We start from the raw sequence: 22,413 nt of genomic DNA, 5'->3' as shown, positions 1-22,413 counted from the left end.
TCACATGACCTACTTTTATCAATACTGTCATCATTTGTACATGTATATGTTAATTTATTTTGATTACAATGTATTTTTCTTTGTTGTTTTTGCTTCATTTTGATGAGAATAAAGTGTTGTGGCAGAATAAATCGTTATTTTTTCCTTTATAATAACAAATCATATACCATATTCTGTGACGTTTGCTCTGTCCGATAGTTAAACATATTTTTTTTTATTTTGATAAATATTTTTCAGATCTTCTGAAGACTGTTATGATACTTTTTATTTCAAACTGTGCATTTTCTTTGTTCATCGTTTACAAGAAAAATGCAGGAAACTTGATAATCACAACCGTACATACTTTTCAGTTAGTTCCGTTTCTTTTTCTGAACTGCTGCTCATAAAATATCTTACACAAAGTCGCAAGGAGGGGTCCCCCGAGGTCTTCGTTCATCTCGAAATAAGGAAAGTCCCATCCATCACATGGAGGGCTTCAAGTGTTTATGATAACGCCATAGCAATATTGGACACTATCTTTAAATTACTTTCAATGAAGAAAGAAAGCATACTTATAAAACAAGCAATTATCATAGTATTGCAAGCAATCCATAAGTCCCCTACAGGTTAGAACCCCATCAACATTCTGAAGGGCCATTCACTAATGTTTCAATTTTTCTCTATTTTAAGTAAATTTGTTGGAAAAGTTCTTTAAAAGTGATCACAGGAAACAGTTTTTATGAACAGACAGACAGACGGACTGAAGGACACTCTAAAGTTAATATTTGAAACATCCCTGTTACCAAAATATAACATTATAAAAGCAAAATTCTTAAACAGGAGATAACTCTTGAATTAAAGATGCAATTTTATAAAAATTTTCAGCTCTTTTTGACTAATCACAAATATTGTTATATTTGCCATGTTTTAAGCCTATTTGTTGCCAAGGCAACTGATATTTTTTCAAATAGGAAAACAGATAAGACATGCATTAATCTCAAGACTGCCTTCTACCATATGTCAAGTTTCATAAAATATTTCCAGTACTTTTGAGTTATCACTGGATTCAGTTTATGTGTAAAAGTTGCCATTTTTTCAGTCTATGTGTTGCCATAGCAACCATAATTTTCAACATAGGAAGAAAAGAAAAAGGCGTGCATAATCTCAAGACTGCCGCCTACCCATATGTCAAGTTTTCATAAGAATATTTCTAGTACTTATTGCGTTATCACTGGATTCAGTTTATGTGTAAAATTTTCCATATTTTCAGCCTATTTGTTGCCATAGCAACCAGAATTTTCAACATAGGAAGAAAAGGAAAAGACGTGCATAATCTCATACTGCCATCTATCCATATACCAAGTTTCATAAAAATATTTTCAGTACTTTTCAAGTTATCGCGGGATCCAGTTTTGTGGACGGATGGACTGACAGACGGACGGACGGACGGACAGAGGGTAAACCTAAAGTCCCCTCCGGTAAACTGGTAGGGGACTAAAAATCTACATTAAGTTTTTGAATATCGTATCCTCGTTCAGAAGGACAAGTTGGAAATAATTATCAGGTATGTCTGCAAGAATGGTTTGAAGATTTTTTAACGACTCAGTATTCAGACATTTTTTATTATCAAATTGTGCCAGCTACATGTATAAACTCTTTCAGTTCTAAAATGCACAAATAAACATAATAAACAATCAGTCAATAGGTCAAAAAGTCATTTTGGCTTATATTGTTTTAATTTTATTAATTCTGCAGAGCTTTGAACAAAACCAAACTTTCAGCTTGGACTCTGGGAATGTTTGTCACCAAAATAAAAAATAAAAAATGACCATATGACCTTTACAATGTGTTGGTATCGAAAAGTATATATTAAGAATCTGTTTGTTTAATGCTTTATCCATCATTATGATCCACTGTCTGACAGTGAGACTGTCAATTTTAGCATATTAATATACCAGTATGAGCACAGAGAATCTATCTCGGTCACGCATTTATATTTATAGTTTTCTTGTAACCTTTGAAAAATTAGCATTCTGCTGAATATCACTTGTATAAGCAAAAGTATGACCTTTACATGAAATATGGATTGTATACTGTACTAAAGATGTGTATTTAAATTCGCAGAGCAAAAATGACTTTTGATGAATAAGTTAGCGTAGAAATATATCCGCTAATCATGAATCCGTATACTGGTGATCCTCGAATATACTGAAAATATAAAGCCCGAAAATATTGCCAAACATATTGTAAACATCAGAATCCAGTATAACGATATAGTCATCTTGAACGATGGTAGCTTTTCGACATTAACCTTTAAGTAATGCATACTGCAAACTCAACGTGTGAAATCTTATAATACAGCCTTAAGGGCGCATAAAATACATGTTGTTACTATATATATATGATCCGTATACATATCAATGTTTGGACCCGTTGTACACATTCTAGAGTCATTTCACTATCCCTTGTTTTATAAGACAGTCTATATCACTATCCGTCATCTCCAACAACTCCATTAACACCTCTCGTGTATGCTCTCCAAGTAATGGTGGAACGTGATTCAATACAGTACCTGTAGCCCCAAATTTCACAGCCGGACCTATCAAATGATAAGTGAAAAATAAAAATGTTGTTATATGATATTATTTTAAGTCAAAAACAGAACATTTCTTTTACGTTATAATTATGTTTGCATGTTATACCATTACGTCTGGACCATTGATGTATGTCTGCACCATTGATGTATGCGCAAAATGTGAAAATAATAAGATTCTGGTTTAAAATCATACAAACAAATGTATCGTATCGAAAATGTATTCATTGCTGTTGTGTGATAGTTGCTGTTGCAAGTCAAATTTGGTTTCTGTTGTAAAGGATATTTGTACTCGAATGGTTTCGGATATATATGGAAAGATCCATTGAATATTAAGGCAAATATATTTGTTCCAATTTTCAACCAGAGACTGATAGATACCTTTATACAAAACTTAAGAAGTGACATAGAAGGCAAAAATGTACTGTTGATTTACAAACATATGAAACAAGAGCGGTCACAATACGTGACAAATGCCCCCGAAGGATTCTAGTTATAAACCACCTATTACATGTTAAGTGTGGTGGTAAAAATTGACACAGTTCGAACCCAGCAGTGACCTTTAAGTTAGACAAATAAACCTGGGTCTTGTTCAAAACACAATGTCCCATCTATGGTGACTTTATATTTCTAAATACAAATTGAAACTTTCATGTATATGGAAGTTAGAGAGCGGACACAACAACCACCATTTATATGTATATTAACATAAATATTGAAAAAGTTTTAACCCCAGCAGTGACCTTGAACTAAGGAACACGGGTCTTAAAGGCCAAACATCATATATTTATGATAATTCTTTATGTGAAATTAAAAGATATAATACGTTCATGCATATAAGTTTCATACAAGACACGACCATCTCTGCCTAGATGTATATTTACATCAAAGTTTGAACGCCTAGAGTGACCTTGACCTGAGTCGTAGAAACCTGAGCACACCATACATCTATGATTCATATGTGAAAGAAAACGTAAAATCCTTTCATGCATACTAAGTTTCATAGCCGACATTACCACTACCTTCTATATTTACATAACATAAAAATTGACATAGTTTGAACCCCCACAGTTACCTTGACCTTAGACGCAGAAACCCCAGTCTTTATCGCGACACACCATACATCTATGGTAAATTCATATGTGAAAGAAAAATTACAATCTTTTCATGAATACCGAAGTTTCAGAGCGGACACAACCACAACCACAACCTTCTCAATTTTTATAACATAAAAAAACGACAAAGTTTGAACCCTCACAGTGACCTTCACCGGAGTCGTAGCAACCTGAGTCTTATTTGCAACACATCATACATCTATGGTTATTTCATAGGTGAAATCCTTTCCTGCTTACTGAAGTTTCAGAGCCAACATAACCACTACCTTGTATATTTATATAACATAAAAATGACAAAGTTTGAACCCCACAGTGACCTTGACCTTAGTCGTAGAACGGGACACCATACAACAATGATTATTTCATATATGAAAGAAAAATCAAACTCCTTTCATGACAGACAGACAGACAGACGGTTCGATTTTAATATAGCATCTGTTTCATGCAAATTTTCTTAACTCTAGCCTTAGTCAATTCATATAGGAAGATTTTTTAAATTTTTCCTATATACCTTTCAGGTGTTGAATGCTTAATAAATGTTGTTGTATACTGAAATAAAATATAACATACCATTAATTATCATGATCAAAGGAACTATGTAATTGTTGTATATACATATTAGAAGGCATATCAACCCCGGCGCAACAGGGGCAAATTTTGACAGCTATTTCAAAGGACTTATAGATGATATTATATACCAAAGCTCCAAGCCTCAAGTGAACCTTCAGACAAGAAGATTTTTAAGTTTTTACTGTATGTACTTCGACCCAAGGGCTATAATTTTAACAATCTTGATAGATGTCTACCAAACAATCTTTTATGCAAAATATATATGCTTTAGGCCGTGTGGGTCTTTACAAGAGATTTTTTAAATTTATTATTAGTATTCGTTTTGGTTGCCATGGCAACAAGATTTCCGTATGGAATCAAATTCTTTTAACAACATTAGAAGCCCTTTGCCAAAGGATAAATCCTGCCAAGTTTGGTTGAAATTGGACAATTATTTTTTCACAATGAGATTTTTTAAGTTCACTATTTAATCTATATAAGTTGCATAAAGACATTTTACAAAATTACATGGGCTGTCTTAATTTTAGTTTTTTCTGCTGTGGTGGCATACAAATAGAGGAAAATCTGACCAGCCAAATGCGGTTTAATGTAGTATTTTTGGTGACTTTATTGAAAGTCTGGCCTAGTCATAGTTGAATTGTCAGTTTTCCACAAATAACGTCACGTTAATTATCACTCAGATGAAGACACAGTTTAACTTATTTCCATTACTGAACGATTTGCTAGAAATACATGTATGTTGTTTATTTTATCAGTGACAAAAGTCATTAACATAAGCGTCTGAAACAAAATCATTTTCCTGCTCCAAAAACTTTCATATATTATGATGCGGATATTTATCGATCTAGATCCGGAAGTCTTAAATTTAGACAATCCATATGTAGCATGTCTTTAAGCATTTTTTTCTAAAATTGTTCAAGTAACAATATTGAGTCAATATTAAAACGCCTCAGTAAGCGTTTATAACACTTGCACATGGTATAACATTGCCAACAATAATATTTACTGTCCCACTGCTTTATAAATTCCATAAATACATAACATTTTGTATAGCAATTTAGTCTTTGGAATTATCTCTTACAGTTTCCAATACATGACTTTACAGCCAGTACAAGAAAAAGAAATTACAGCTTCAAAGGTTTGTCTGTTATAAAGTGGATTTTCGTTCGTGATTATTCTCCCACAACTTATTACTTTTTCATAATGCAAGTTGTAGCTTTAATTATTAATATGCCAATCAAACCTCATGACGTCAACAATTACAATCTGTATCTTTTCCGGAAATAGTCGTCGCAATGTTTGCCAGTGTCAAAATTTTACTATAAACAGACCACTTCTTTCTTACAATGTATTATAATAAGTTTGTTTTTAAAATTGGGTTTTTAATTGAAAAGGAGGGGGTTTTTTTTTGGGGTTTTTTTTTAATAAATTTATCCCGGGCTTTTATATTGGAAAGCTCTTATTGCTTATTTTAAGAATTTCTTTGAGTATGTGATTTCCTTTTAATAACGTTGCCCCGGTTTGTGGGCCCCCTGACAAAAAGGGAAAAAAATGCCGGCAGTAATCAACTGATTATATCACTAATATTTCATGAATGTTTTTTTTTCAGCACACTTAATTATTTGCCTTTAAAATGCAGAAGGCTATTCATGACACTGTACAATCAGAAGCATTGTGTAGAAGGCTGCAATATGACAACATTGTCGGACAAAATATCCGGCTTGGCCAAGCAACTGTCCTTATAAATGTCGCCAAAGATTTTTTTTATTTTATTTTCATTTTGGTCACATTATAACATTTGACATTGGCAGCCAGCGTTCATCATTTAAAAATAACAAACCTAGGGAACATGGTGCTAGTTTTGAAAACTGCCACCCTGATTGGACTGGCTGAATAACAATGTGTCTCGCAACGAGCACACACGTGTACATGCATGGTTGATAATACGCAAAACTGCTTTAGATATGCCAATCAAACAAATTATATAGGAGCTAGTTAACATCTTATTAATCTTTCCCATATACTCTTAAAGGGATCTTGGCGATGAACGCAATCCCCCTTTTCACTTTTCTAAACAGGAAATATTGATTAATTTTTTTCTTGATTTCCCATATTTACTTTGGTGTATGAGCTACAGTCATCAAAGCTTACTTCCAATCTACAAGCCGATTGTTTGAACACGTCACAATCTTAAAATTGTCATTAAAAAGTTTACCTGATACGGAGGGATAAGAATCTCTAAAATTAGACCATTTCCCGGTATATAGCAACAATTCTTTGTGCGTTTCACTATCTTGTCTAACGTTGTTTACATTTTCATCCACTACCAATGATAATTTACATTTATCTAATATGTATGCTTTTGAATGTTTTGCAATTACTTTTTCTTTACTTATTGATCCCGTAACACGTTTCAAGCGCATAAAAAAAACAAGTTGGCCATGATGGCCCCAGATCGCACACCTGACCCATCGAACTGATACAAAGACAAGAAAATCATTCTGACCAAGTTTCATGACACGTGAGTCAAAAGTGTGACCACTGGGGTGTTAACAAAGGTTATCCATATTTGAGCAGTGTGACCTTCTTTTTTATCCAGGTGACCCATATTCGAACTTGACCTAGAAATCATCAAAACAAACTTTCAGACCAGTTTTCAGGATATTTGGATCAAAACAGTAGCCACTAGAGTGTTAAAAAGGTATTTATATTTTTAGCTCCGGTGACCTAGTTTTTCACCGAAAATGACCCATGTTCGAACTCACTCGAGCATTGACCTAGACAAGCATTCTGACCTAGTTTTTCATGCGAGATGACAACTAGAGTGTTAACTAAGTTTTTCTATTTTTAGCTCCGGTGACCTAGTTTTTCATCTAAAATAACCCATTTTCGAACTCATTCGAGCTATCACCTAGACAAGCATCCTGACAAAGTTTGATGATGATTGAGGCAAAAATGTCACCGCTAGACTGTAAACAAAGTTTTTTTTCTATTTTTAGCTCTTGTGATCTAGTTTTTTATCCGAGATCACATATGTTCGATCCGATCAGAGTTATTAACTAGATAAGCAATCTGACAAAATTTGATGATGATTGAGGCAAAAATGTGACCGCTAGAGTCAGGGCTGGGAATCAAAACTGCGTCGTATCCTACAAAATGTAAACAAACGCCGCCATCTTGGAACGAAAAACGTATGTTTTTGTTTATAACTTTTTTTGTTGGACATGACTAAAAACCAGAAAATATTATTAAAAACGAAAAATTTTTTTCCCGGCTTCGTTGGGTTATTTTTGGCTTCCCAAAACTATTTTGTAAAAAAAAGGTTATAGGGGAACCCTTGAATTTTCGAAGCGGAGCAAAATTTTTTAATAAAAATGTGTGGAAAACCGAGATTTTCATTTTTGGCTTTATTATCTTTTTTTTTCTTAAAATTCATTTTTTATTTTTTTAAAATTTCACCCAAAAACTTCAAAATTAAATTTTTTGCTTTTCATTTAAAAATTTTTTAAAAAGGGGTTTTTTATTTTTTTTAAAAAATTAATGTTTTTAACAAAAGGGATAGGGCAGTTAAAAATTAAATATAAATACGAGTTGTTTTTTTGGCGTCTTTTAAACGGGGAAAATTTTGGCATATATTTTATTTTTTTTGGAAAAAATCTTGCGCAAAGATAAAAAACCCAGATTTTTTTGCGGTGGAGAAATGTTTGTTGTTTTGGGATTTTTTTAAAAATTAAATTGTTCATGCCCAATATAACTTTTTAATTTGAATTTAATTGCAAGTTACTTTTCTTTTAAACATAAAATTTTTACAAATTTGATCAAATATTTGAAAAAATTTTTATTTTTTTGGGGGTTTGTTCAATTTTTACCAAATTTTTTTTCGCAAAAATATGAAAAATTAAATTTTGAATTAATGTTGGTTACGCTCTAAGTTAATTTTGGTTTGCATGTTTTTGGGAAAATTGATTGCTTTTTTTTTTGGTTTTTTTTAAAACTTTCACTTTTTACTTTTAGCTTTGGGGGGGGGACTCGGGTGCTCTTTTTTGGCTTTGGGTTTCGGGGAAAAATGTTGCCCTGAGAAAAACCATCGACTTTTTTAAAAATGTTGATAGTTTTTCCCACGAAGAAATAAAAAGTCGGGTTTTTTTTCGAATTCTTGTTAGGTCAATTAAAGTGATTTGTTCCCCCCCCATTTAAAACCAAAAACAGCCCCCCGGGGGTCCCCCACGGGGTGGGAAATTTTTATTTAAACAAAATTTTTTTAAGTCGCTGACAAATAGCGGCTTTTTTTTTAAATTTTTGGCGTGGGGTTTTTAAAAATTAAAAATATTTAAATTTAATTAAAGGAAAATTTTAAAATTTTTTTTTTTGGTTGACTAGTGGGGAAAAAATTTTTAAATGAAAAAGGGGGTAATCCTCTGAAAAAGGTCTTTTTTCTGAAAACCCTTTTTTAAAATTTTTTTCAAATAAAAACAAACTTTAGTTAAAGGGTTTATTTTAAAGTCCCAGGGTCTCAGTTATTAAAAATTCGATGGTTTAATTTTGAAAAAAATTTTTCTTTTCAATATTGTAAAAATTTTTTCAATACGGGAAAATTTTTGTTGCCTATATCTGAAATAAATTTATCGGCGAAAAATCCTTTGAAAAAGGGAACCCTTTTTTTTAAAAATTTAATTATATTTTGTATTTTAATTATTTTAACTGTTTTTTTAAAATTTAATTTTTTAATGGAAAAAAAATGATACAAATTTAAAAAATTTTCCCGTGCCCTTTCCTCGGCGATAAAAATGCAATACGCCCAAAATTGAGGTAAAGTTCCCGGGCGCTGAACAAAATGAAAAAGGAAAAGGGAAAAACCTTTCTTCAAAAATATCTTGTAGCTTAACCATTTATGATATAATTTTAAAAATTCAATGTTCAGTTTCAAATAATAAAGCTCATCTGTTCTCACCCGATTTATTATAAGAAAATGAATACAATAAAATCGGCACGTAAAAGACATAAGTAATAACGGAATTGACGAAAATTATTGCTAATTACAAGTAACAAAGGTAACCATGCAATTTGCGCATAGCTCTCTTCCGATAGCAAGAGACTTTTCAAAATTTGTAATTCTTTCTCTTTTTTTTAAAAAAAAAAAAAAAGGTCATTCCTGATTAATACTTGTACAGGGTCCAGGAGAGGTTACACTGGAATATGATTTTTGTATCAAAAATAGTAATCACTCCATTTCGAACTCACGGGAACAATTTTAGAAGCATGCTAAGGCAACACTGGAACACGTTGACATATGGGAGTGCGATCACGTGTTTCAATGTATATTGCATTTGATACAGCTTTTCGGAATTTGTAGATGCTTATGATGGGTACTTAAATGCGACCGAAAAACGCAGCCTTTAATAGAATTGTACGTATTGCATTTCCATTTTTTATGGAACCAATGAGTGACCTCTGCTTTTGAATTAAGTTGTAAACAAGAAATTGTTTTTTGGCGTTTTTAAACCCTTTACTCAAAAATTTTAAACAGTTTAAAAACCCAAATGCCCCTGAAATTAAAAATAAAACTGCGGGTTCTTTTTTTAATTTTTTCAAGGGCTTTTGAAACCCTTTCGAAAAATTCATTATTTCTTGGAAAAAAAAAAACCCCCCTTTTTTTAAAGGGGAAATTTAGTAAATAAATGAAAAATATTTTTTTTGGAAAGTTTAAATGTTCTAAAAAGAGTATAAAATTTATTTAAAGGAAAAACTTTGAAAAAGCTATGAAACTGGTTACCCAAACCATTTCAAAAATTCGGGCTCCATTGATTTTGAAAGTTCCCCTAAAACTTTTGTTTTAAAAAATAGTTTTTCTAGAAAATTTATCCGAACGAGCAAAAATTTTGGTAGGTGTTAATAGTTTTGGTTTTCGTTTTTCCCAACAAAAGAGTTAAAAAACAAAAACATAACATTTTTGTTCCAAGATGGCGGCGTTTGTTTACATTTTGTAGGATACGACGCAGTTTTGATTCCCAGCCCTGAGAGTGTTAACAAGGTTTTTTTTCTATTCTTAGCTCCTCCGACCTAGTTTTTCATCCGAGATAACCCATGTTAAAACTGATCCGAGCTATCAACTAAAGCGTCAAGTTTGATGATGATTGAGGCTAAAATGTGACTGCTAGAGTGTTAACGAACAAGTGTGGACGGACGACGGATTACAGACGACGGACGACGGACATTTAACGATCCTTAAAGCTCACCCTGAGCTAGCTCAAATGAGCTAAAAAAGATACAGCGGAACAAGGTATGTGATAGTCTTCCCTACTAAAACATGTACATCAGGTAAGTGACAACGGAATTCCCCTATTTTCCCGTTAGGAAAAGATCCCAAACTGCATTGTCATAAAGCTTTTTGTATGAAGTCAGAATAACAAACAATCATGAGTCAAGTTGCTATGGAAATAGATATTTGAAAATTTAAGTATATTTACGTCAAACAGACTAATGATTTCAGACAAACTGTTGTGAACATCAATTAGTATGCTGACCTATTTGTACACATATTTGGCAATGTTTCTATCTAACCGAATGTCCACTTATCTCTCTGACATGTATAGGCCTACTATTCATATATTTAGAATGGAATATTTTTGTTTGAAACTAATTGGGCTTTACAAGTAGTGTAACAAGTGACAATCCAAGATCATGCACACGTTTTACCATTAAATATCTTTATATTAAACAGTCTTCATACAAATAACAAGAGCGATCAGTTATCACATGTGTCGGCCAGTGATGGCCAATTTCATGTTGGGACAAGTTTTGTGACAGACGGACAGACAGACGGACAGTGCACATCTAGACTTGGTACTGATCATTCCTGTAAAGTTTGGATAAAATTGCACTAGTAGTTTATAAGGAGTAGTCCGAACAAGCTTTTGTGTATCTGGCAATACACAGAAAAAAACACCTTTTTATCACAGGGCCATAATTGACCAAAAATCATTCAACCGGAAAACCCGTACAGTATGCGCAAGGACTTGAGCTACAGATCAATCCTGTAAAGTTTCATTGAAATTGCATTAGTGGTATAAAGGAAGTAGTCCGGACAAACTTTATACATAAAAATTATTAAAGGGCCATAACTCTGACAAAAATCATTGAACTGGAAAATGCTAACAATATGCACAACTAGACTTGGTACTGATCATTCCTGTAAAATTTGGATGAAATTGCACCAGTAGTTTATGAGGAGAAGTCCGGACAAGTTTTGTGACGGACAGACGGACAGACAGGCGGACAGACAGACGACGGAGAAGTGATCCCTATATGTCGCCACTACTCCGTAGAGGCGACACAAAAATTACTATCTTTTATCAAAATAAGAATCTTAATATTAATATATTTGTTTTTTCAGGAGTAAATAGTTCTACAAAGACCACTATAAATTTGACTTGCTAAACGAGATACTGTCAATATCCTCTCAAAATATACACATATTATATATGTATTACCTGCTACACGTATATCTCCGGCTGTAGGATGATCCATCTCCTGAATCATGCAGTTATGTAGCACCTGTTTAAAAAAATCATAATTTGCGTTTATGTAGTTAGAGACTTCTGGTATTTAAACAAAAGGGAGACAATCTTCTATTTTACTAGTTCTAGATTTCGTCACTAGTTCAAAACCATTTTACATTAGGTTTCAAAACTGAAAAATTTGGCGACAAATGTCAACAAGGAAGACATGCGTTTAAAGAACGCAACCCCTTAAGAACCATGCCATAGAGTCAAAAACAGACCCACATTTCAGAGGAAAAGCTCTCAGTGGAGCACCATTCAAAATACACGATTTGGACACCTAAAATGGCCAAAGTTGACTCTTTATTATAAACCTGGTGAAATTACAAAATAAGTTTCTATAAACCTGGTGAAATTATAAATTAAGTTTCTAGAAAATATCCAAAATAAAAGACTAGATTATATCCAAAATGAAATAAATGACAGACCTGAGGATCGGAGAAAACTTGCTGCATATTGTTGATTGGTCCGTACGGTATCCCAGAATCCCTCAATACACACAACCAATCAGAAGTTGTCTTTAATTTGAATCTAAAACATACAAGAATATAACATATCAGTCACCGATCTTACACCACTAAAATATTGCTAAAATACAGAGACAGGGGAAATAGTTTTAATATTTAGCTCCAGTCAATAAATACTATAGTAAGGTTCTACATGTATGAAGAACATTTGACCTCGATGATTTTGACCTAAATACCCTAAGCCAAACTTGAGACAAGGTTCAAGCTGTGCACCATCAAACCAAATATCTAATTTAGGAATCAGTCACTATCTAGGATTATTTAAGCCTTAGTGACGTGCATATTGACGTCAATATTTTTGAACAACGATTCAAAATCTAGTAATCAAAATAAAGTAATTTTAAAAAAAAGTTCTCTGCAGATATTTTACAATTGTTATAAATCTTCCAGAAATGTGTTTAAAAAAACATTTCAACTCAGACGCTAATAATAATCTTGTTTCTTTTGTTGTGTCTGCCACATGTGTTGTTTTTGTTTCCTTACAGAGTTTTGTTTTTGTTGCTTTTGTTTTTGATATTGTTGTTGTTGTGTGTTGTTGCATTTTTTTTTTCAAATTGTTTACCTCTTGCTTAATATGTCTATCAGTGATTTCCTGTTATGAACTCTTCGTCTGTTTGTTGTATAATCTTCATTGTCACAAACATCTGGTAAACCTATACGCTAAACATTCGTTATTTTCTTTCGTAAGTTTTTAAGATGTAATATTTATTTATCATAATAAGTTGAAAATAATCATTTGTATTAAAAATGTTCATCATTTTCCCTTAAAACTTTAATAAAATATTCATAACAAGTATTTACTTAAAGAATCCTGACGAAACACCTATGTAGAAAATTCAGAATATTTACAAACTGCCCATTTCTCTAAATAATACAAATAAATAAAAATTACATGATAAATGGTGTACGACATTGATAATTATATAACTATACATTTAGTGTTATCCACCAAGTAATATACAGAGTTAATAAGAATTTACAGTACATATGAGCCGCGTCACCACAAAACCAATATAGTGGGTTTGAGTATGAGTTAATTACTGGAAAAAGCCAAATTAACTGGTTTTGAACATTGTGTTATTCATTCTTCAATAATCATTAACAACAGCGTTACCTTACAAAGAATTTCAAACTGTTTATCATTACCCGCTCCCGCCATGACATAACCATCTACAGTCTCAAACGCCTAAAACACAAGTTAATGTTTAACCAGGCATCAAATAAAGGTATCAAATGACTAAAACACTGTATAAGAACATATTCAACTATGGTCCGATATGCCTAAACAGAATATTTTGACTTAAATGCTACAACATTACATAATCGTCAAATGTCTCAAAATTACAAAACAAGACCAGTACATATCGATTGGTGATGTATGAACTTGAAAGCCTTTATAAAAAGGATTGCTTCAAAACGTAAGGTTAAACATGCCTAAAAAGGAGCTTAACATATCCACAAATGTCTTAGTTACTTTCGGCAGATGCATTAAAAGTTAACCTAAAACCCAGTCCTTAGCATAGCCTTAGTCCAAGGACTTAAAACCAATTTAAAGATTATTGTTACTAGATTATTTCAATGAACATTTTTACCATAAGTCAAAGACGGCAGACTATAATTAAAATCATTTTTCCTGATAATAGATAAGAAAGGCATTATAATATGCTTAAATCTGCAATATGATGTACACTTCTATTCAAACATTTAGGAAGCCATAACATTCGAGTCATGATTTGGGAAGTTTTCTTTTAAGTGCAAAGTTGTCACCGTTTCGGTCTTTAGAATGATTTCAGATTTCGGAATTTCTATGAAACGCAACCCAGATTATCACATAACCAGCTTTGGTTTTTTCCAAATGCCTTAAAGCAGTAGTAACATATGAAACATTTAAATAATAAATGCACCATTCTGGGAATTCTACATAAAACTAGATTTGTCACAATCTCCTTTTATATTATTAATGCAAATGAACCTGTCAGAACAATCCTCATCAAAAGTACAGACGAACTTTGGAAGGTTAATGTCTTCGCTTAGTTACTAACAATGAATGGTTAAACGTCTAAGTTGCTAAGTTACGTATCAATATGAGTAATTTGTCTGCACTTAGTTACATGACAATATTTGAAATGTCTCAGGGCTTAATAACGTGACAATATATACAATGTGTCCACGCTAAGTATCATGACAATATTTGCAAAGTGTCTGCGCAAAACTACGTGACAATGTAAGAAATGTGTCCGCACTATGACGTGACAATATGAAAAATGTTTACTCACTAAGTAATGTGACAATGTGTGAAATGTGTCCGCGGTAATTTACCTGTCAACATGAGAAATGTGTCCGGCTAAACTATGTGACAATATGAGAAATGTGTCCAGCCAAGTTACAATATAAGAAATGTGTCTGCGCTAAGCTACGTGACTGTTCGCATTAAGTAACGTGACAATATAAGAAATGTGAACGCGCTAAGCCACGAGGCAATATGAGAAATTTTTGTCCGCGCTTAAATACTTAGCAATTTTAGAAATAGTTACGTGACAATATCAGAAAATTATCTGCGCTGAGTTACCTGACAAAATAAAAGTGTGTCTGTGCAAAGTTATGTGACAAGATGAAAAATATGTCCACGCTTAGTTGTGTGACAATATGAGAATTATATCCGCGCTTAGTTACCTATACTGATATTATTCGAAAGATCTTAAATCAGGTTAGATTAAGTCAATTATATATCAACAAGATATGTTTGTAAAACATGTATGCCCCCTATCAGCAGCCGGTTTGTCATGTGATCAGGTTATTATGCATGACTTCTGATCCAGTGAACAAACAATTAATAAGGGTTATCTAGTATCTACTGGTCATGACTAGTCACAAGGTAATAATTATTGTGACCCCATAGGTTGTGTGCAGCAATTAAAGTTATTAAAAATCTTACCAAACAATGTATATACATAAATTTTATGAATCACATAAGCCTCATTAATGACAGCCAAGTTGTTATATTACATAAGACCTTCAAATGTGTATACCAAAAGCACATAACAATATCAACCAAGGCAACTTGAGTTGTTGAGTTATTGGGCAGAATCGGTCATTAAGTACAAGGTCACTATTACATTGACCGCTTGACCCCCAAATCAATAGGTGTCATCTACTGGTCATGACCAATCATCATACCAAGTTTGAAGTTCCTAGGCCTAAGGGTTCTTTAGTTATTGATCGGAAACCGTTTTTACCTACAAGGTCAATGTGACCTTGACCTTTGACCCCTTGGCCCTTTAATCAATAGGGGTCATCTGCTGGTCATGACCAATCATCATACCAAGTTTGAAGTTCCTAGGCCTAAGCGTTCTTTAGTTATTGATCAGAAACCGTTTTTACCTACAAGGTCAATGTGACCTTGATCTTTGACCCCAAAATCAATTGGGGTCATCTGCTGGTCATGACCAATCATCATACCAAGTTTGAAGTACCTAGGCCTCAGCCTTTTTAGTTATTGATTGGAAACCGTTTTTACCTAAAAGGTCAATGTGACATCGACTTTTGACCCCAAAATCAATAGGGGTCATCTGCTAGTCATGACCAATCATCATACCAAGTTTGAAATTCCTAGGCCTAAGCGTTATTTAGTTATTGATCAGAAACCGTTTTTACCTACAAGGTCAATGTGACCTTGACCTTTGACACATTGACCCCAATATCAATAGGGGTCATCTGCTGGTCATGACCAATTATCATACAAAGTTTGAAGTACCTAGGTCTAAGCTTTTTTAGCTATTGATCGGAAACCATTTTTACCTAAAAGGTCAATGTGACTTTGACCTTTGACCCCAAAATCAATAGGGGTCATCTGCTGGTCATGACCAATCATCATACCAAGTTTGAAATTCCTAGGCCTATGCGTTCTTTAGTTATTGATCAGAAACCGTTTTTACCTACAAGGTCAATGTGACCTTGACCCCAAAATCAATAGGGGTCATCTGCTGGTCATGACCAATCATCATACCAAGTTTGAAGTTCCTAGGCCTAAGCGTTCTTAAGTTATTGATCGGAAACCGTTTACCTACAAGGTCAATGTGACCTTGATCTTTGACCCCTTGACCCCAAAATCAATAGGGGTCATCTGCTGGTCATGACAAATCCCCATACCAAGTTTGAAGTTCCTAGGACTCAGGGTTCTTTAGTTATTGTTCGGAAACCGTTTTTACCTACAAGGTCAATGTGACCTTGACATTTGACCCCTTGACCCTTAAATCAGTAGGGTTCATCTGCTAGTCATGACCAATCACCATATGAAGTTTGAAGATCCTAAGCCTAAGCGTTCTTTAGTTATTGATCGGAAACCGTTTTAACATACAAGGTCAATGTGACCTTGACCTTTGACCCCTTAACCCCAAAATCAATAGGTGTCATCTACTGGTCATGACCAATCACCATACCAAGTTTGAAGATCCTAGGCCTAAGCGTTCTTTAGTTATCATTCGGAAACCATTTGGTCTACGGACCAAGTGGGGGCATAATTATATAATGTCATCAGGGTAAATATTGGGAATATCTATATTTATTGTAAAGAGATGAGATGCACGCTTGTCAAATAGAAAAAAAGAAATAAATTGAGAAATATCGATGTGATACCTGATAAGGAACTATACTCGGATGTGACGTGCCTCGTCTATGAGCTTCCATATCCGCATTTAGATAATTGCTGGCAATATTGACTAGAGATGCTACCTGTTTAAACACACAATAACTAACAATAAAAGAAGCTTATTAAACTTCAAATCATGCCGACGGTCTTCTATCAATGCAGGCCAAGATATTAAGGTGTGCATTATGCAGGCCAAAATATTAAGGTGTAACATTGATTATTTAGTCCGTACTTATTTTGATTACATTTTTCTTAAAAATGATTAATGATTTTTGATAGATTGAAAGATTGTCGAGACCTTTACAGATATTTAGCGTATAAAGGATTAAACACTTCGTACAGATTAAAAATATTTAAATGCATTTTTTTTCCTTATCTTCCCATTCATTAAATCTAAATCATCTCTATTTTATTACCACGTGCTATCTAGTGTTATTTCAAAATGCAATGTCCAATGGTCGCAGAGAATGACTTAAAGCCAAGGGACCTTAACTATTCTTTCAGAATCCTCCGAATGTCAGCGGTGATAATAGCTTGTCTATGCAACAAGTATAAAGCCAGGCCAGGCTACAGTTCCATGCAGTCTGACGACACTTTTAATTATTGGCTACGAAGTGTCCGCTTTTTTTTTACAATGGAACGTCTTAATATAGAAATGGGTTGTTCCAAGGTCAAGTCCATTATTTATAGTTGTTATGGTAAACGATTCCGAGGTTAAGAGGAAGTTAGTATTTCAATTTTTTATATAAGAAAACCCGACAAAAATGGCTGATGGCATTTCGCATGGTGTCGTCCATTTAGTTATCATGTGGTATTAAATTTTCCATTTGGCTAAGGGTAGGCGGTGTGCGGGTTGAAATGGATTGAAAAGTTTCATGGAAATTGATAGCATGATATATACAACGTGACTAAGGGGTTTATTTTGAAGTAATTTACGTGTATTTAGGTCAAATTTATCTAAAATTAAACGTGATGCTGAATTTGAATAGTTTTACCCTGAAGAGTTCAAAGTTATCCTAAAAGGCAGTAAGGGTTGAACAATCAACTGTCGCTATAACTTTTTCACTTGAAATAATTAAGTATGCCATCGAAATTCGAACTTATTTGCATTTAGCGACCTAGATCAGTTGGTCACGAGGTCCTCAATTTTGATATTAAATGAACATTTAGTAAAAATTATTTGTTGCATAGCTTTAAAAATGATAGCACAAACCTGAGTTGACAATAAATTACAATCAATATGCTGGCCACGCCCTGTTTTAGACCGATGTAATAACGCTGCTAAAATTGACCCGTATGCGTACAACCCCGTTGATAAGTCTGTCATAGCCACGCCAACTTTGCATGGTTCGCCACCCTGCGGATTTTAAAAAATTAAAGCAAATTATGCTCCCTGCGATGGCATGGGTAAATCAACTAAACAAACAAAATACAAAAGTCCTAAAACCATGTTTACATCTTAGGGTATTTTTATTATTTGTTTATTCTTCATTAAAAACAAAAATCTTCAGTGTGCTTCATAGCGCCTTTTTCGGAGTTTGACGGATAAAGACTTAAAGTCACGACTGCTGTCGTTTTTTTTTTCTAATTCTAAAATTTTTCCTTTTTTTGTTGTTGTTTTTTCCGGTATTTTGTTTGTTTTTTTGTTTACCATGTTAATATTGATAGGCCTGATAAAAAATATTGCTACCTGCCACAAAAAAAAAACATCGAAAAATTATTTTCTAAACATGGAAAAGAGTTTGTAACTGAGAATCGCACATTTTTATATTTGTTACAATTCGAATGCTTTATTGGTATTGTACATGTATACATACACATGTTAAATGTATAAAACTTACAAAATTTGGAGGTTTTAATCATTTTTGTATAGATTCTTACAATACAAATATCTTCTATTTTTAAAATACATATACTCTTAACAATAAAAATATTTTACTGCATCCCTACCCTACCAAAACTAGCATGGGTCGCGAGAGCGTAAACAAAGATATTTTCAAGACTGGCCTAAGCAATGTATACATGTATAAACATGGGATATTAAGCACTTCACCGGGAGGAAATCACTAACAACTGGATTCGGACCATTTTCCGGGGGAAAATCACAAGTTTGTTATGTAGCTAACAAACAAGAAACGATACAACAGGATAAATTTATGTCCACGATCTTCAGTTTTCATTCTATTATCGATCTGAATAAAGCGATAAACCTCGGGTCCTGTAATATGAGTTAATCCCCCGGTTGCTGCTACGATGACGTCATATCCGGCACGTTTGGCATCCGGTCCAGTTTGACCATACCCTGGTAACAGAAAATCAAAGGTTTGAGCCAATGATGTGTCCGTCATTGGTACATTTCTTGTTTAAATTGGTAAACATAACACGAAATAGAAAAAAAAACAATTACTTGACACGACAATAAACAATACGTTTCAAAATGGACGGAATGCTCTATTCAAAACCAGAAAAAGTTTCAAAATATATAATTGATATAGACATTTAGATAATTAAGCGAGATTAAGTCAGAAAAAAAATCCACACTTGTATTCAGACACTGAAAGAGGCAAGTGGAATCAATCATCTACGGATCAAATCGTCAACGGTTCAATCATCAAAGGGTTCAATCACCCAAGGTTCCAATATGCAAGAATTGATAAATATTTTTATGTTACTGAATCCCTTTTGAGTGAACTGACCAGTCTAAACATCCGTTCTGTCCTTTTGGTTATAGTAAGATTAGATGTGCAACCGTAGAACAAATCTATAAGGGTAAAAATGAATAAAAAAACTCATTTGTAATGGAGCAATAAACAAGATGGGGAGCTATCTCGCCTGTTATGGAGCAATAAACAAGATGGGGAGGTATCTCACCTGTTATGGAGCAATAAACAAGAATGGGAGCTATCTCACCTGTTATGGAGCAATAAACAAGATGGGGAGTTATCTCACCTGTTATGGAGCAATAAACAAGATGGGGGACTATCTCACCTGTTATGGAGCAATAAACAAGATGGGGGGCTATCTCACCTGTTTATGGAGCAATAAACAAGATGGGGGGCTATCTCACCTGTTATGGAGCAATAAACAAGAAGGGGAGCTAATCTCACCTGTTATGGAGCAATAAACAAGGATGGGGAGTTATCTTCACCTGTTATGGAAGCAATTAAACAAGATGGGGGACTATCTCACCTGTCTATGGAGCAATAAACAAGATGGGGGGCATCTCACCTGTTATGGAGCAATAAACAAGATGGGGAGTTATCTCACCTGTTATGGAGCAATAAACAAGATGGGGAGCTATCTCACCTGTTATGGAGCAATAAACAAGATGGGGGGCTATCTCACCTGTTATGGAGCAATAAACAAGATGGAGAGCTATCTCACCTGTCATGGAGCAATAAACAAGATGGGGAGCTATTTCACCTGTTATGGAGCAATAAACAAGATGGGGAGCTATCTCACCTGTTATGGAGCAATAAACAAGATGGGGAGCTATTTCGGCAATGTGTTCATATCCAAGGTTAAATTCAGACAGTTTTCCTGGAATATAATTTTCAAGGAGGACGTCGCTCTTCTTGGCTAACTGGAAAAAAAACAAAAACTTGCTGCTCGGATAGAATCATCGTATGTATCTAAACTTTAGACAACGAAGGAAAACAGTACAATTTCAGACCATTAATTGTAGGGTTTTTTCTTTTCTTTTCAGAATCTATACCAGATGTAATAACGGTTTTAAATAACGTTCCAATTAATTTTGCAACTGCAATGATCACTATTAATGTAATGATAAAATGATTCGGTAATTGGAGTATCAGTGGTCGGTCAATATCGGAAGAGAAATTCAAAAAGTTCCGCATCTAATTTCAATAAAGTATGCATATCCATAGTTACTTCTAGAAATATGATCAATGTGATCAGGTCCAATACACTTCAAACCAAATTGAATCCCCGGGTTGATTTAACACAGGTTTCAAACATATCTTGCATGTTCAATAAAAAAAGAACAAGGGAACTTAAATTGCGTTTTATTAATGACGTCACAAAGCCATGGAAAAAATTCTGCTACCTGTTTAATCAGCTCCTGACCTTCTTTTTCACGAATATTTACACAGACACTCTGAAAATACAGATGTCATGAGTTTTTTTTGTTTTGTTTTTTTTTAAATTATGTTGCTATGTTTCATTCACATCACATAATAAAAGATCAACTTCATTTTCGATGCAAATCGCCGGAAAGGGCCTAAAACTTGCAATGGCATCAATCTAGGTACGTGTTTTTACCATAGGCACTTGGTTTCGGTATAAAATAGATGTTTGTAGAACTCAAATTTGATTGAATGTTACGATTTTTTTAACGTAGATGTCTCTTTCCTTAAACCGTCATTTTTCCGATATTACTAAAAAACACGTGTTTTTTAGTGTCCTGAAATTGTGTCATATTCAAAAGTCCTGTATACCGAGTTTATAGTGAATAAGTGTGATCAAATCTGAGAAAAAGGACCAAAACAAAATAAGATTAACAAGAGCAAAACAAAAATCTAAATTGAAAAACGGCATATTGAAAAAAGTAATAGTTATAGGACCATTTGCCCTTTAAAAAGTGTGCAATTTTATGATAAAACATGTATACGAATAGTTTTGCCGTTATCCAACAAATAATATTTTTATAACGCCGGTAATAAGAAAATGGACCTTAGAGGAAAGGTTAATCAACGTAAACGTCCACGAGAGGGTGGTGACAAAAGATCTTTTTTTCTCCCAACAGATGAGTTAACAAGAGTTAAAACGTCAGATAATTACAATAAAACTATCTAAAAGATATGGAAAGCCATGGCTGTCTTATATTGTTTTTTTTATTTAAATTTATTTAACCATGTGAATTATATATATAAGTTCACATCGACTATATATGAATTGAAAACACACTCTAATTAAAAGGAAGCTAACATATTAATCCATAGTTTCGATTTTTGAAACCATGCCGGTCAGTTATGAAATTCCAATTTAAGCAAAAGTTTGAAATTTTTCCTCATTCTTCAATATTATTGGTATTATAACCAAAGGTAGCCCTATTATGGAAACTAGTTTTAGATATCCCTTCTTATATTATAATTTGGTAGTTATCAATACATTTATTATTTTAACATTTTATTAATTTGGTTTTATATGGACTTGTTCATATTTTATTAAATGAAGTAAGATATTGATTTAATTTCGGGTTTCACATAAAGACATCTGGGTTCAGTACATGACTACTTTGCTACCATAACTGAAGAAATTGTAATCATTAACATATAAGGAGCCAATATAAACAGGCAGATATCCATAAAAAAGATTCAAATTTTAAACTGGTTAAAAAATTACATGTACAAATAATGCATATTTTATATCACGACATAAGGAATAGACCCCGGATTTCTTT

General features: G+C 33.4%; 1 protein-coding gene across 1 annotated transcript; it reads right to left on the bottom strand.

Moving 5' to 3' along the window:
• Positions 1-1,856: 1,856 nt before the first annotated feature.
• On the bottom strand, positions 1,857-21,108 carry LOC132713562 (succinate--hydroxymethylglutarate CoA-transferase-like; the record flags this gene model as incomplete). The annotated part of the gene is made up of 10 exons (XM_060696201.1): positions 1,857-2,578; positions 11,748-11,811; positions 12,245-12,347; positions 12,906-13,003; positions 13,458-13,529; positions 16,979-17,074; positions 18,205-18,348; positions 19,202-19,293; positions 20,454-20,574; positions 21,058-21,108. Coding segments are annotated over 10 exons (990 nt in total), but the record flags the coding sequence as incomplete, so codon positions are not given.
• Between the last annotated feature and the right edge of the window lie 1,305 nt (positions 21,109-22,413).

This window comes from Ruditapes philippinarum, unplaced genomic scaffold (genome assembly GCF_026571515.1).
Source record: "Ruditapes philippinarum isolate M1 unplaced genomic scaffold, ASM2657151v2 ctg14685_1_1_1_1, whole genome shotgun sequence".
Taxonomy (NCBI): domain Eukaryota; kingdom Metazoa; phylum Mollusca; class Bivalvia; order Venerida; family Veneridae; genus Ruditapes; species Ruditapes philippinarum.
This window is presented reverse-complemented; position numbering and strand designations above follow the sequence as displayed.